Here is a 12,326-nt window from a genome sequence, read left to right as displayed (position 1 = left end):
GACCAGGGGGTAAATGCCTCAGTTTGGCCCTGAGTGACTGGAATGTTCAAGGGACCAATCTAGAACTGTGCTTTCTTGCAGAATTTGCCTCTTCAGACATTACTCAAGTTCATGATTGATATTGCCAGTGGGATGGAATACCTGAGCTCGAAAAACTTCATACACAGGGACCTTGCTACTCGGAACTGCATGTAAGTGGGCCAGGCGCTTTCATACCAAACAAAGGCTAGGGAGGGAAGGAGGCAAAGCCTTCATAAGAGAGAGATAAGAGAGAAAGGAGTGAGAAGCCCCATGAAGTCACAGGAGGGGGCGGTAGCCTGCCTTTTCCTGAAGGGTTAGCAGGATACAGTCCTTCCTTCCAAGAAAGTGGCAACAGATATGGGGAAGCTAAGACCTATTAGCTGTGTAGGGATTCATAGATTTGAAGGCCAGTGGGGACCGTTGTGATCATCTAGTCTGACCTCTTGCATAACACAGGCCAGAGAACTTCCCTAAAAGTGGAGCTTTTGGAAAAACATCCAATCTTGATTTACAAATGGAAACTCTACCAAACCCCTTGGTAAATTATTGCGATGATTAATCACTCTCACCGTTATTTCCCATCGGAGGAGTGGCATATCTTCACAGGTGACTCCTAGGGATCAGTTTGGGTGCTTCACTGAATCTTATCTCCAGCACTCCTGTCATTGGGTTCTGTGTGTATTTCGCAGGGTTGATGTTTGGTGCGGTGCATGTTATGTTTTTGCAGCATTGTGTCATTCTGATGAGACATCATCAGGTATTGTTGCAAGGTCACGATACAACATACAGAGCAGAGAGTGGATTTGCGCTGTGATAAGAGAAAGGAGCTTTTAGAACTGCCAAAAAACTGTGTCAGCTCTGAGGGCTTGATAATGAAGATGTTAAAACTAATCTAGGATTACCCAGGGTGCACATGGAACCCGCTGGTGACACGTGGACCTTGGCCCACCGCGTGGATTTTCTCTTGAAATAATTAAATTGTTGACAACTGTGCATGATGCAGCATTGTGGCTTCTCTCTCCCAACCACCTGCCTGGTGTGAGGAAAGAGAGGGCTTAGAGGGCTTAGTTTCTCATCCCTCCTCCTCCCCTGTCTACTTGGGATGGAGCAAGGGAAGGAACCAAACTCTTCTTTAATTAGTCAGACTGGTGTACATCTAAATAAAACCACTTCCAACCCACTAGGCACCTCTCTGCATCTCAAATAGCTTTGCAAATTTGGCCCAGGCAGCGGAAGTTTAAGTGCACCATTTTGCACAAACACTGTGGGTAGGGGAGGCGATTCTCTCTGGACCGCTTTCGGTGGAAGTCACTCTGCTCCTGCACTGCCAGGGTCGTAGTGACTCCCCTGTTAGTCCCTAGGAACTGTACTGAGACCTCCAACCTATTTCACATCCCCACCAAACGGGGATGACTTGGGGACACTACCAACCCTGGGCCCCATTTGATTTGGTGAGCTAAGGCTGAAAGGCTCTCTACCTTATTACCACTGCCCTGAGCTGGCCAGTCTTGGACATATTTCTAGCTACCTGAATGTAGCCCGTAGTTGCCTTCTTACTCTTTCACATTTTCCCTTAGGTTGGATGAGAATATGAACGTGTGTGTTGCAGACTTTGGGCTTTCTAAGAAAATCTACAGTGGAGACTATTACCGTCAGGGCTGCGCCTCCAAGCTGCCAGTGAAGTGGCTTGCTCTAGAAAGCCTTGCAGACAATCTTTACACAACACACAGTGATGTGGTAAGTTTTGCTCTAGTGTTTGGAGCCAGGTCCAACTCCCCTAGAAGCCAGTGGAGATTTTTCCGTTGACTTCACCAGACAGTGAATCAGGCCCTTGGCGACGGAAGAGGATCATGTGAATGGCTGATGCCTTGTGTGAAGGGATGGGCGCATCTCTGTCTCCTGGCTTGGATCATGATGTCAGAACTGGGGAATCTGGGAAATGTTTTGAAGCTGAAAAGAGCAGTTTGTGGTACAAATGTGACAGTGATGACTCCCTCTCACCTGGCCCTCTTCTTTTACCCCTCGCCATTTCTCATCCCTGGCCTCCTTCCCTCACCTCTCTGCCTCTCTTGTTCCCCCACCCCGTCCTTTCTATTCCTCCAGTTTCATCTTTCCTTTCTCACCCTTGTTCTTCTCCCTTTTTCTCTGCCATCGTTCTCACACGCACACACTGGAGTAGCTCTGGCAATGCTATTTCATCCAGCAGGGGGCTGTGTTGAGGATGACATCACACATACCTGCCATATTGTTATGTGGACTAAAAGGCCACTCACTCCTTAGATACTCCTCCTTATTACATTTCACTAAGGAAGTGAGCACAAGCACATACACCTGGAGCTCCTCTTCCTTTCCTCTAGGTCTGCCTTTTGGTTCCCTCCTCTCTCCCTTGCTGCCTTCTGATCTGGCTTCCCATTGGCTCCTTCCTTTGCCTGTGGGCCTGCACTGCCAATTACCAGTTGTTGATGCTGCCTCTGAGGAGGCAGCTGGTGATACCATACAGCAGTGGTTCTCAAACTGTGGGTCAGGACCCCAAAGTGGGTCGCGACCCCATTTTAATGGGGTCACCAGGGCTGGCATTAGACTTGCTGGGGCCCGGGACCAAAGCTAGAGGGCTTCAGCCCTGGGTGGTGGGGCTCAGGTTACAGGTCCCTTGCCTGGGCCTGAAGCCCTTTGGCTGTGGCCCCCTCTCTGAGTGGTGGTGCTTGAGCAGGCTCAGGTTTGGGTCCCCCCTCCTGGGGTTGTGTAGTAATTTTTGTTGTCAGAAGGGGGTCGCAGAGCAGTTAAGTGTGAGAACCCCTGCCATACGGCCTGGCTGCAATATTGCATGAGGTACTGTCCTCGACCTTGATACTGAGTGCGCCCAACAAGTGACTGATGACACAACTGCATGTATCGCTGATTATGAGAAACAGTCCTCTTTGCACACAGCAAATCCTGCTGCTTAGACTTCCCCTGGCATTTTCCAAAGATACATGTCAGAACATACTAAGTCAAAAGTGGCTCATTCCCTGCACTGCCCTAGGCATCGTGGCCAAACTGTGCACATCCTCTAGTAGTCCAAAATCTGGCACAGCGCAATAAGTTAATTAGCTCACAGCAACCAGTTGGAAAAAATAATGCCTGCTGCCCTGGCAAACAGGGAACCTGTGATTTTCCAGCTCTGTTTGCTGTTCTGTTTCAGTGGGCATTTGGTGTGACGATGTGGGAGATTGTGACCCGAGGACAAACCCCTTACGCAGGCATTGAAAATGCAGAAATCTACAACTACCTCATCAGGGGCAACAGGTTGAAGCAGCCCCCAGAGTGCCTGGAAGACATGTGAGTAACTTGTCCCTTGGTTTGTTTTGACCCCCATGGAGAATCCTCTCTTAATGGAGACAGAGAGAGACAGAGACAGCTGGCATGGCTTCTGTTCACCGTCTATTTCTTTTCAATATTTGAAGACACCTGCTAGAGACAGTCATTGGGGTTGCTACAAACTATAAAAACAAGGGGCCAGTTTCTCTGCTGGCGTCACACCACCGAAGTCAGGGTAGTTACACATACAGCTAACTATGCCTGAGACTTTGCCCCCCTTGCTAAACTATACCCGTGTTGAAACTCCTTGAAACTCACTGCTTCCCACCTCCTCCAGGCCAAAGCCTAAGCAAAGAGATGGACCTTGTGCCATGCCCTGAAGGTCAGAAGATTAATAATTTGGCAGAACTATGGGGGAAGCATATCTCAGAGCAGAGGACTCTCTATTGCATTTTTCCCTTCAAAGCTAGGCACTGTCATCGAAAGCATCTCTGCTGACCTCAACTGCAGTTGGCAGAATATATAGGCAGACTGAGGGGCCTCTCAGGTAGCCAGAACCTGAGCCATGTAAGGCTTTATAGATCAGTGTCCACATCTTACACTGCGGCTGGAAATGGCAAGGAAGCCAAGCCAGTGCTTGGAATATTGGTGTAATATATCCTCAGACCCTGCAGCTAATGCCACTAGGCAGCCACATTCTGCACCAGCTGTAGCTTCCAAATGATCATCTCCACACTGCATTGCTGGGTGATGAAGTGTTCCCTCTTTGTAAAATTACATGGAATGTGTGTATCCAGATCTTTCACTCTATAGATGCTGGCATAAGCCCCCCAGTGCTGGAACAGACTTCTGCCTAGATTGAGCTATCAAGCTGGAGTGAATCCCTTGAGGCTGAAGCAGTCTTTATAGTTCCTTAGCTCCACCCCTAATACATGCTGATCAATCAGTGCCCTCTACCTGACTCAAAAAGGAGTCTCAAAGCTGGTAGCAAATACTGCCATCTTTCTCAGCTCCAAGAGGATTACTCCAATGCATTTCCTAAGGTAAAAGCCTTTTCATTCTGGACAAAGGCATCTGAGAAAAGGAAATGAGAAGCCATCCATATTGAGCACTCCCAGCCATTGGATTCTACTTTCCCATTTTTCCTTGAGCATCTTAGTACAAATAATATATTCTCCATTTAACCCTTTCACTAGCCGCCCTATAAGGTCTCCATGTCCTCTGTGGCAGACCACTCCATCACACAGCCCAGCACAGGGGACGCATCTGAAAATGTTGGCTTTCCCTCTCTGTCTCGCTTTCCCCATCTGTAAAGTGGTGCTTATAGAATGATCTGGAGGAATCCCTATTTCACGGAGTTGCCTGTCCCCCATGTTGGCTGTTCCACATAAGGGAATGATCTGGGCTCTTGTTAGTAAGTCATTCATCTTAGTCTTCATGGCAGATCACTTTTTGACTGTTTCCTAGCATTTGTATACCTTTTTGTCAACCCATTGTTTGACTCTGGCAATGAAGCCAAAATATACAGTGAATGTGGCGCTGCAGAGTAGCGAGCAAGTCAGAGTAACCAGGCTTTGGTCAATTCTTTTGTACGGCGTGTTTGTGTAGTATGTGGGCCTGCTTCTGACTGGTGTAAATCAGGAGTAATGCCATGGGAGCCAACTGCTCCACTGCAAAATTAGTAACGGGCTCAATAAAGTGCTGTCTAGCTACAGTGAGAAGAGTAAAAAATGCCATCATGCAATTCTGTATTCTTTGTTTCTCAGTAAACCTCATATCAGATTGCTCAGCTTACAAGTTTACAGGTCTATTTGTTTTGGGGTGCTTTTCACTGCCAGAACTGTCAGATCTCGCTCTCCCGGAAGAATCAGCAACAATAAAGATTCTGGAATAGGAATTTAGTTGCCAGCTTGGTGGGTGATGCACAAAGAAGAATACAAGAGATCTGGCTTTTTTCTAGCTGAATGAGTTCTGCTGTGCTGGTGACACTAAGAACTTGTTTTGTTCCCAGGCTGAGCAGAGCTGAGTTACGTATAAAACACATAGGACCTGATTCTTCCCTCCTTACCTGAGTAAAACTCGCACTGAGGTCAGGGAGAGTTTGGCCTGATTGAGAACTGTGGGTTCTGATCCACATGAAGCAGATATGTGACACAGATCCCACTTTTCAGACTATACCGTCACCCTGGTCACCCCACCGGATCTAACCATTGGAGTATCTGGGGTAAGCTAAAGGTGCCTTCCCCAGTAAAATCCCCACAAGAAGGAGCAATACCACCGTTGCCTGCCCTCTGGAGGGTGAATCCTGCCTGGCATAAAAGGGCCAGCCTAGCTCTGGGAAGTTTGATGTATGCCTGTCTGCACTAATTTCTGTGAGTTTGGCCCTCGTTCTCTTGTGCTGCATTGTAAGAGGGAAGAGCTCCTTCCTGGCCATCTCCCTTTGTCAGTTTTGCAGTTGGTCCCATGCTTAATTTGTGCCAGGGCTGAGCCCTCAGCCCCTCTAGGCTTGGCAGTTCATAGCCCCGGCACCTCTGGGCTTGCTGTGACGGTTATGAAAGTACAAAAATTGTTTGAGCCCCAGCACCACTTTCATTACAAATTAAGTACTGAGTAGGTCTCACTGGAGAGCTCTGTCTCTGACCACTGCAGCAGATGTTTCCCAGGCATGTCTTGCGCTAAGTGAGAAGATGCTCTCTGGAGAGTAGGGAAGCATGTGTGTGCCATCTCTTCAGCATGTACCAGTTGTAGGAAGTTATTTGCCAGCCCTGAGGTGGATGGTCAGTGTTGGGATCTATTTGATCGCCTGGTCAGTTTGAGTAGGACCAGGTTTTTCTAAAAGTTCACAAACTCAGGATAGTAGGTCACGGTTTTCTTTAAATAAAGAGGAGCAACCATGTGATCCCCATCCTCCAACTCTGTTGGCTCCCAATCTGTTTCAGGACCCAGTTCAAAAGCCATGCTTGTATTTAAGAACCTCCATGGACTTTCTTTATCCCATTTAATGGATCTCATCTTCCCTCCTCACTTTCTCTGCTCTTCTAACATGACCTAGCACTCCTGGTGCAACATCTACAGTGCCTTCATGGAGGCGTGACTGGATGGAGGGGGACAGAGTGGGGATTGGGGGGTTGTCAGCCGGTGGAGCGTAAGAGGTTCTCCTGCTGAGCCACAGTCAGGAGCGGAGCTAATAGCTCCACTCCTGACTCTGACCTTCATCCACTCTGGCACTCCTATAACTTTGCCTGTAATGACTGAAGCTCAATTGCTACTTGACCTCAGAAAAAGCAGTCTACGTAGCATGACTGGTACCATGGCTGATAAATGACTGATAGAGTTGTGCGTGTGGAGGTGGAGTGTGTTACAGCCAATCTAGGGGGAACACACAGTAATCTTGGTAAATTTTTCCAGAGCAGACAAGGCCATTTTAAGTTCAGTTATTTGAGCAATGGAGACTTTGTCTGTTTCTTTACAGCCCTCTGAACCAGAATAATAGTGCCCATGGTACATGAGGATGGTGCCCTTTACCAGTCAAGTTGTCATTCTGTCATAGTAATAGTAATAGTATGGGTGGCGGGTGAACCCCGGGCTTGGGGAGACTAGACCCCAGCCCGGACCACACCTTCTTCCTGAGGCCCCACCCACCCTGCCGGAGCCCAGAGTCCCCCCACCTCCCAGTGCAGCAGCCAGCCGCACCCCTAGGCTGCCCGAGTGCCCCCAGTCCCAGAACGCCAGGTGGGTGAGCGGGCGGCGCAGCTCCTCCCTCCCCACCCCGCAAAGCCCCGGAACGCCAGGCGGGTGAGCAGGCGGCACGGCCCCCCGACCAAAGCCCCAGAACGCCGGGCGGGTGAGCGGGCAGCGCAGGCCCTCCACCAAAGCCCCAGAACGCTGGGTAGGTGAGCAGGCGGCTCGGCCTCCACCCCCCAAAGCCCCGGAACGCCGGGCGGGTGAGCAGGCAGCGCAGGCCCTCCACCAAAGCCCCAGAACGCCGGACGGGTGAGTGGGCGGCGCAGCCCCAGCCCTGGAGCACCGAGCAGGTGAGCGGGTGGCATGGCCTCCCTCCCCAACCCCGGAGTGCAGGCCGGCTCCCATTAGCTCCCCAGCCTGGGGTCCCATCTACGGGGGGGGGGAAGAGCCCCCCACAACACAGCCAAGGAAGCAGGAAGGGGCCTGGGGGTGAAGCGTTGGCAGTGCCATGCAAGGCGGTTTGGGGAGGCACAGCCTCCCTCTGCCTTTGATACCCGCTGCCCATGAATTGTGGATGGGTTCCATTATGCCCGAGGAACTGAGATAACAAAGTTTAGATAGAACCTTTTAGAACTCTGACCAGAAATTTTTGCTCCTAAAGATCTGGCTGCTGGTTTGTTTTTTTATTTTTCCTCCTCACGGTTTTATCGATCATTTGATTAGGATCTGGAACAATAAAAATCTCTGATCCACCGTTGAGAGTAAAATACACATACTATTGAACAAAGAGCAGGGGTCTGCGGCCCCCTGGGGGTTCGCGAGCCCTTTCAGGAGGACTGCGGGGCCCCACGGCTGAAACCCGGTGCCCTGAGCCCCGGTGCTGAAGCCCCCTCCCCCCGGGCAAAGCTGGGAGCAGCTCCTGAGTGAGTCAGGGGCTGGAGGTGGCACTCCCTCCATGGACCCCACTCTGTGGAGCTGGCTCAAGCCCTGCCAGCCCTTGTCCCCCAAAATAGAAGTAAAACTATGCCTATGCTCAAGGGTCCCCTGGCCTGGAGCCGTGAGTTCCCCAACCCCACCGGGCCCTGGAGTTTTTATAGCATGTCGAGGGGGGCCTCAGCAAGGAAAAGGTTGAGAACTCCTGCAAAGAGAATAAAAATCTATTACTACCCATTGCATTTATTCGGGGTTCTATTCATGCCAAGCAGCATCAGTGGACTGATGCTCTCCCAAATCAGCTTTGTCTGACTGGCCTTTTGATTTTGATCTTTTGTGTGTGCACCTCCTGAAAAACCTGCTTCTTGGCAACCGTCATTCCGACCAAAGTGAAAATACTCTGGAAAATGTGAGGAGACTAGGAATTTGATCCTATTGAACATACTGAAGGCAAATCCTCTCACCCTGTGCCAAGCCTGAGCAAACGGCTTTTGTGTCAGTGAGCTCTGGAGACGGATGTGTGCTTTTTATTTTTTTTGTATTGTAGCTATGTCAATTTACTGCCCAAAAAAGCATGTACCTGCTTCTAAAAGGCTCTAGTGGCACCCCTAGCTCAACCAAAAAATAAGCATTCAGAATTCAGATTTGACAAATGTCCTTGTTAATTCTACAACACACCAAAACTAGAACTCTCCCCTCCCCATCACCCTACTTTTTCCTGCTCAACCCACCCCGGACAAATCCTAGGAATATTCACTTAGGGCTGTGGGTGACTCCTCTGCAGATCTGGCTGCTTGACTTGCCTCTGTACACAGAGATTTTTGGGGTGGTAGAGCAGAATTACTCCCAGAACTTCCGCTGGGATCGGGTGGAATTGCATGCTCCCCCACCCTCCATTATGGCTTGTCGGCACAATTGACCCCTAAAGTGGTGGCTGTACCATGTCGCTGAGTGAAGAATTGGGTCCTGTTTTGTTAGTGGCTTTGCCACATGACTAATGGCCAGGGTTACTTTGCACACAGACCCTCTATATTTTTCAGCTTTCTTTACTCTGTTTGCATTGCAGCTATGATCTCATGTGCAGATGCTGGCATTCTGAGCCCAAGCTACGCCCTAGCTTTGGAATGCTGAAATTACAGCTGAAAATGATTCAGGGGAGAATGTCCATGCTCTCGTCCAGTCAGGATCCTTTATATGTCAACATTGGGGAGGCCAAAGAGACTTCTGGGAGCAACCCTGCCCTGTATGCTTCGTTTAGAAATCTGGACAGCGGAGAGAACATTGCTGGAGCAGCTGCTGCTGTCACTAGTGACTATCGCTACATCATGAGCCCCTTGTGCCTTGGAAATGATGTTGGAAGTGAAAGGCGTCCCAGTGCAGCTGAAGGGGAGGCCAGGAGCCTTCTGCAGGAGCTGGAGTCAGAAGGAGAGAGAAGTTGTTAGCCTGTAAGAAAGAGACGCTTCCGTTCTCTACGATGGGGTGTGTGCAGCTGTACGGCCATGTCGCACTGCTTTCTAAAGCCAGTTGGAGGATGTTTTTAAGCTGCATGGGTAGCTATAATTAGGGCTGCTTCTGTAGCTAGCACCATCTGTGTGGGCTGCTGTTGCGGGCAGCTCAGAAAGATCACAAATCATAATAACCCCTTGGACTTTTGCGGGGTAGGATTAAAGGTCGATCGCATCCAATGGGAGTGGGGTTCAAAGCTACAGCAACCAATGAGTGTTTGTTTGCTCGGCTAATTCTCATTGGCTGCCACCATAGAGTTGAATGCACATACTAGTCCATCAGTGCTTGCTATTTTGTGGATGCTTTTTCAATTCTGGCTGTGTGAGTTTTGGACCAGTAGATCTGGAAACACTGGCGAATATTTACGCTGTCGTTCAGGACATAGGGGAAGAAAAGCCCCCTTGTGTTCACTCAGCAGTACTGCCTAGACCTGTTGCCTACCTCAGTGGTTCTCAATCTGTGATCTACGGAGCTGCTTACACACAGTGATAAAACAGCCAGTGTTTTTCAAGCAATGACACTTGTTGCTAGAAGTAGACCAGCCCGGGGCACTCTTAGAACTTCCAGATGCTTTTGTTGAACAACTAAACTGAAACCAACAAAAATCCAACACCTTTCTCCACCCCGTGCACCTGTTTTGTGTCTTTTGTTTTCTTCTGTTTGATATGAATGCAGCCCTGATTAAATGTGCAGCTTTTGTAAAATGAGATGGCGGGGGCAACCATGCAAGAGGATAGAACCATACTTCACAGAGAACTAAATTGAGCACTGCAGTGGGGGCTCGCAGCAGTGCAGGGAACCCCTCCTCAGTAACACAAAGTGGAGAGGAAAGAAAAAGCACAGACACAAAATGAAGGTCGGTAACCATACATTGGCTTCAGCAGAAGCAGGATCCAGCATTTGCTTTGGAACAATTTTATTTTAATCTTCTTCCTTAACTGTCCTTTTCTTACCTTTTTCATGTAACCAGGCACTGTAGGTGCCACGGAAAAGATGTGGAATCGTTGGGAGCAAAGGGATCAACAAGCAGAAGGTGCTGGAACTATTTGGATAGTGGAGGTCTTGAGAGCCATTGAACCAAACTGTAAACCCTGTATAGGATGGAAACCACTTCAAGCCAGGGGCTGCTGCTGCACCCCCAGGACCCCTAGTTCCAGCACCTGTGTCAATAAGGGGATATCTATCTAAAAAAAGCAGTCCTCACTATGAAAAAATATGAGAACCAGGGGCCTTGCTGATTAGGAGGTCTTCAGGCATCTGCAAAAGATCAACCACATTGGAACATATTCTGCTTATCACTGCAGCCTTCCAGCGAGGGAGAGATTCATATTTCAGCTCTCTCCTCCACCCCGAAATCAGCATGTCAGATACATTATAACTGCAAACAGTCATGTGTCTTGTTTTTTTAAATAATTTAATATTTTAATGTAAATGGGCAAGTGTTTTGTATACCGGTTCCCAGCACTTGCAGAGACGTGCAGTACACCTTACCCCGGTTGTCTGAATGTTTACAAGACCAGGATCTAGCTCATTTGATTTCCTGTGCCCTGAAGAACTTTGCAGTATTGTGTGGCTTGGGCTTCCACATTGCACTCCCCTCACAGCGAATGCTGTAAAATTCAATGTTTATACTTTGAAATGAAGTGGTAAAGATGGGACCAAGCTGAAAAGTTCAAATCCAGATCTGGAATATGAATATCCAAACTTTGCTGACTATGATTTTCATTTTACCCATTGTAAAGAGAGGTGCTGACTGCAAAATTCACAGCCACATTCGAGTCTTAATTTAGAACAAAGTCTGGTGTAGTTGGAGCTGGGGTTTTGAAACTCAAAACAACAATGTCCTAAAGCTGCCTTCCAGAAGTCCCACACAATAGACTGCACCATCTTATAGACCAGGAAATGTAGGATTTTTCTTCTCAATTTAACTGGTATACAGAAAACACAGGTTATAAGTGAGCAAATAACACATGACAAAGGGTATTGTTTTACCCCAGTACCTGTGCAGGTACATACGTGTGTTTACTGTGAGAGGTGAAGGCCACGTTCCCTGCAGCCAGCTGGGAAGTGGAGATGTACCTATAGAATCTAACTTCTGGAAGCATCTCATTAGTTTTTATTCTTTTTTTAATAATAAAACGTGTACTGTGTCTGAGCCCCAGCCTTGTGTCCACTCCATCTCACAACTGGTGATGTTGGTCTTTAAGGGCCTTCTCATTCAAATGAGGCACTGATGAAATTGGTTGGCCTCATACATGATTCCTGCTCTGCCCGCCCCCCCCCCCTTCACATGAAAACACAGTGAGCCAAATCTTTCTGCCTGAGGAGCTGAGCTCAGGGCAGGGGGATGAAGGAAACTTCCAGCCTTCCTAGACTGCAGAAGCCCTCTGTGTCACTACTGCAGGCTTGAGACTGCCACTAGCCCTGCTGCTGTGTCCCAGTCTGTGATGGCAAGGGCTGGTGGAGTAGCGGATGTTCCAGCCCAGTCGCCTGAGCCTTCCAAATCCACTGGGAAGGAGCTCAGAGGGAGCCCCTCTGGGGGATGATCTATAAAGAATGTCAGTGACTGGGATGTGGGCGATTGTTCCTACTGGTCAGAGCAGGAGTCAGTATCCAGGAATCCGAGCCAAGGGTCAGAGGTCAGCTGCCAGAGCTGAGGGTCAGACCGGAAGTCAGAGCTTAGAAATCGGAGCCAAGGGGCAGACTGGGTTACCTAGAGTGAGGCATGGCAGGAGCAGGGCTAGTAACAAGCAGGTGCAGGAGCCATTGGCAAATGCTTTGAGTAGCCACTGAACTGCTGTTGCTGGGCTTACAATCCCACCGGCGGAATCTTCCAACCAATCAGCTAGTTAGGCAGCCTACTACTGGCCAGCTGTAGAGACTGG

General features: G+C 49.0%; 1 protein-coding gene across 2 annotated transcripts in view; it reads left to right on the top strand.

Moving 5' to 3' along the window:
- Positions 1-11,596, top strand: part of TYRO3 (TYRO3 protein tyrosine kinase) — a 56,322-nt gene extending 44,726 nt beyond the window's left edge. Inside the window, exons 16-20 of one of the 2 annotated variants that reach the window (XR_012159454.1) lie at positions 82-191; positions 1,599-1,758; positions 3,203-3,339; positions 9,002-10,297; positions 10,412-11,596. Coding sequence is in view for 1 of the 2 variants with exons in the window: in XM_073348698.1 (XP_073204799.1) it covers positions 82-191; positions 1,599-1,758; positions 3,203-3,339; positions 9,002-9,377 (783 nt within the window). In the remaining variant the exon portion in view is untranslated. Of the gene's footprint in view, positions 1-81; positions 192-1,598; positions 1,759-3,202; positions 3,340-9,001 lie in introns of both variants that reach the window. The other variant, XM_073348698.1, reaches the window with a different exon arrangement.
- The last annotated feature ends 730 nt before the right edge of the window (positions 11,597-12,326 follow it).

This window comes from Lepidochelys kempii, chromosome 6 (assembly GCF_965140285.1).
Source record: "Lepidochelys kempii isolate rLepKem1 chromosome 6, rLepKem1.hap1, whole genome shotgun sequence".
In the NCBI taxonomy this organism is placed as follows: Eukaryota; Metazoa; Chordata; order Testudines; family Cheloniidae; genus Lepidochelys; species Lepidochelys kempii.
The sequence above is the reverse complement of the archived record's forward strand: the minus strand, read 5'-3'. Positions and strand labels throughout refer to the sequence as shown.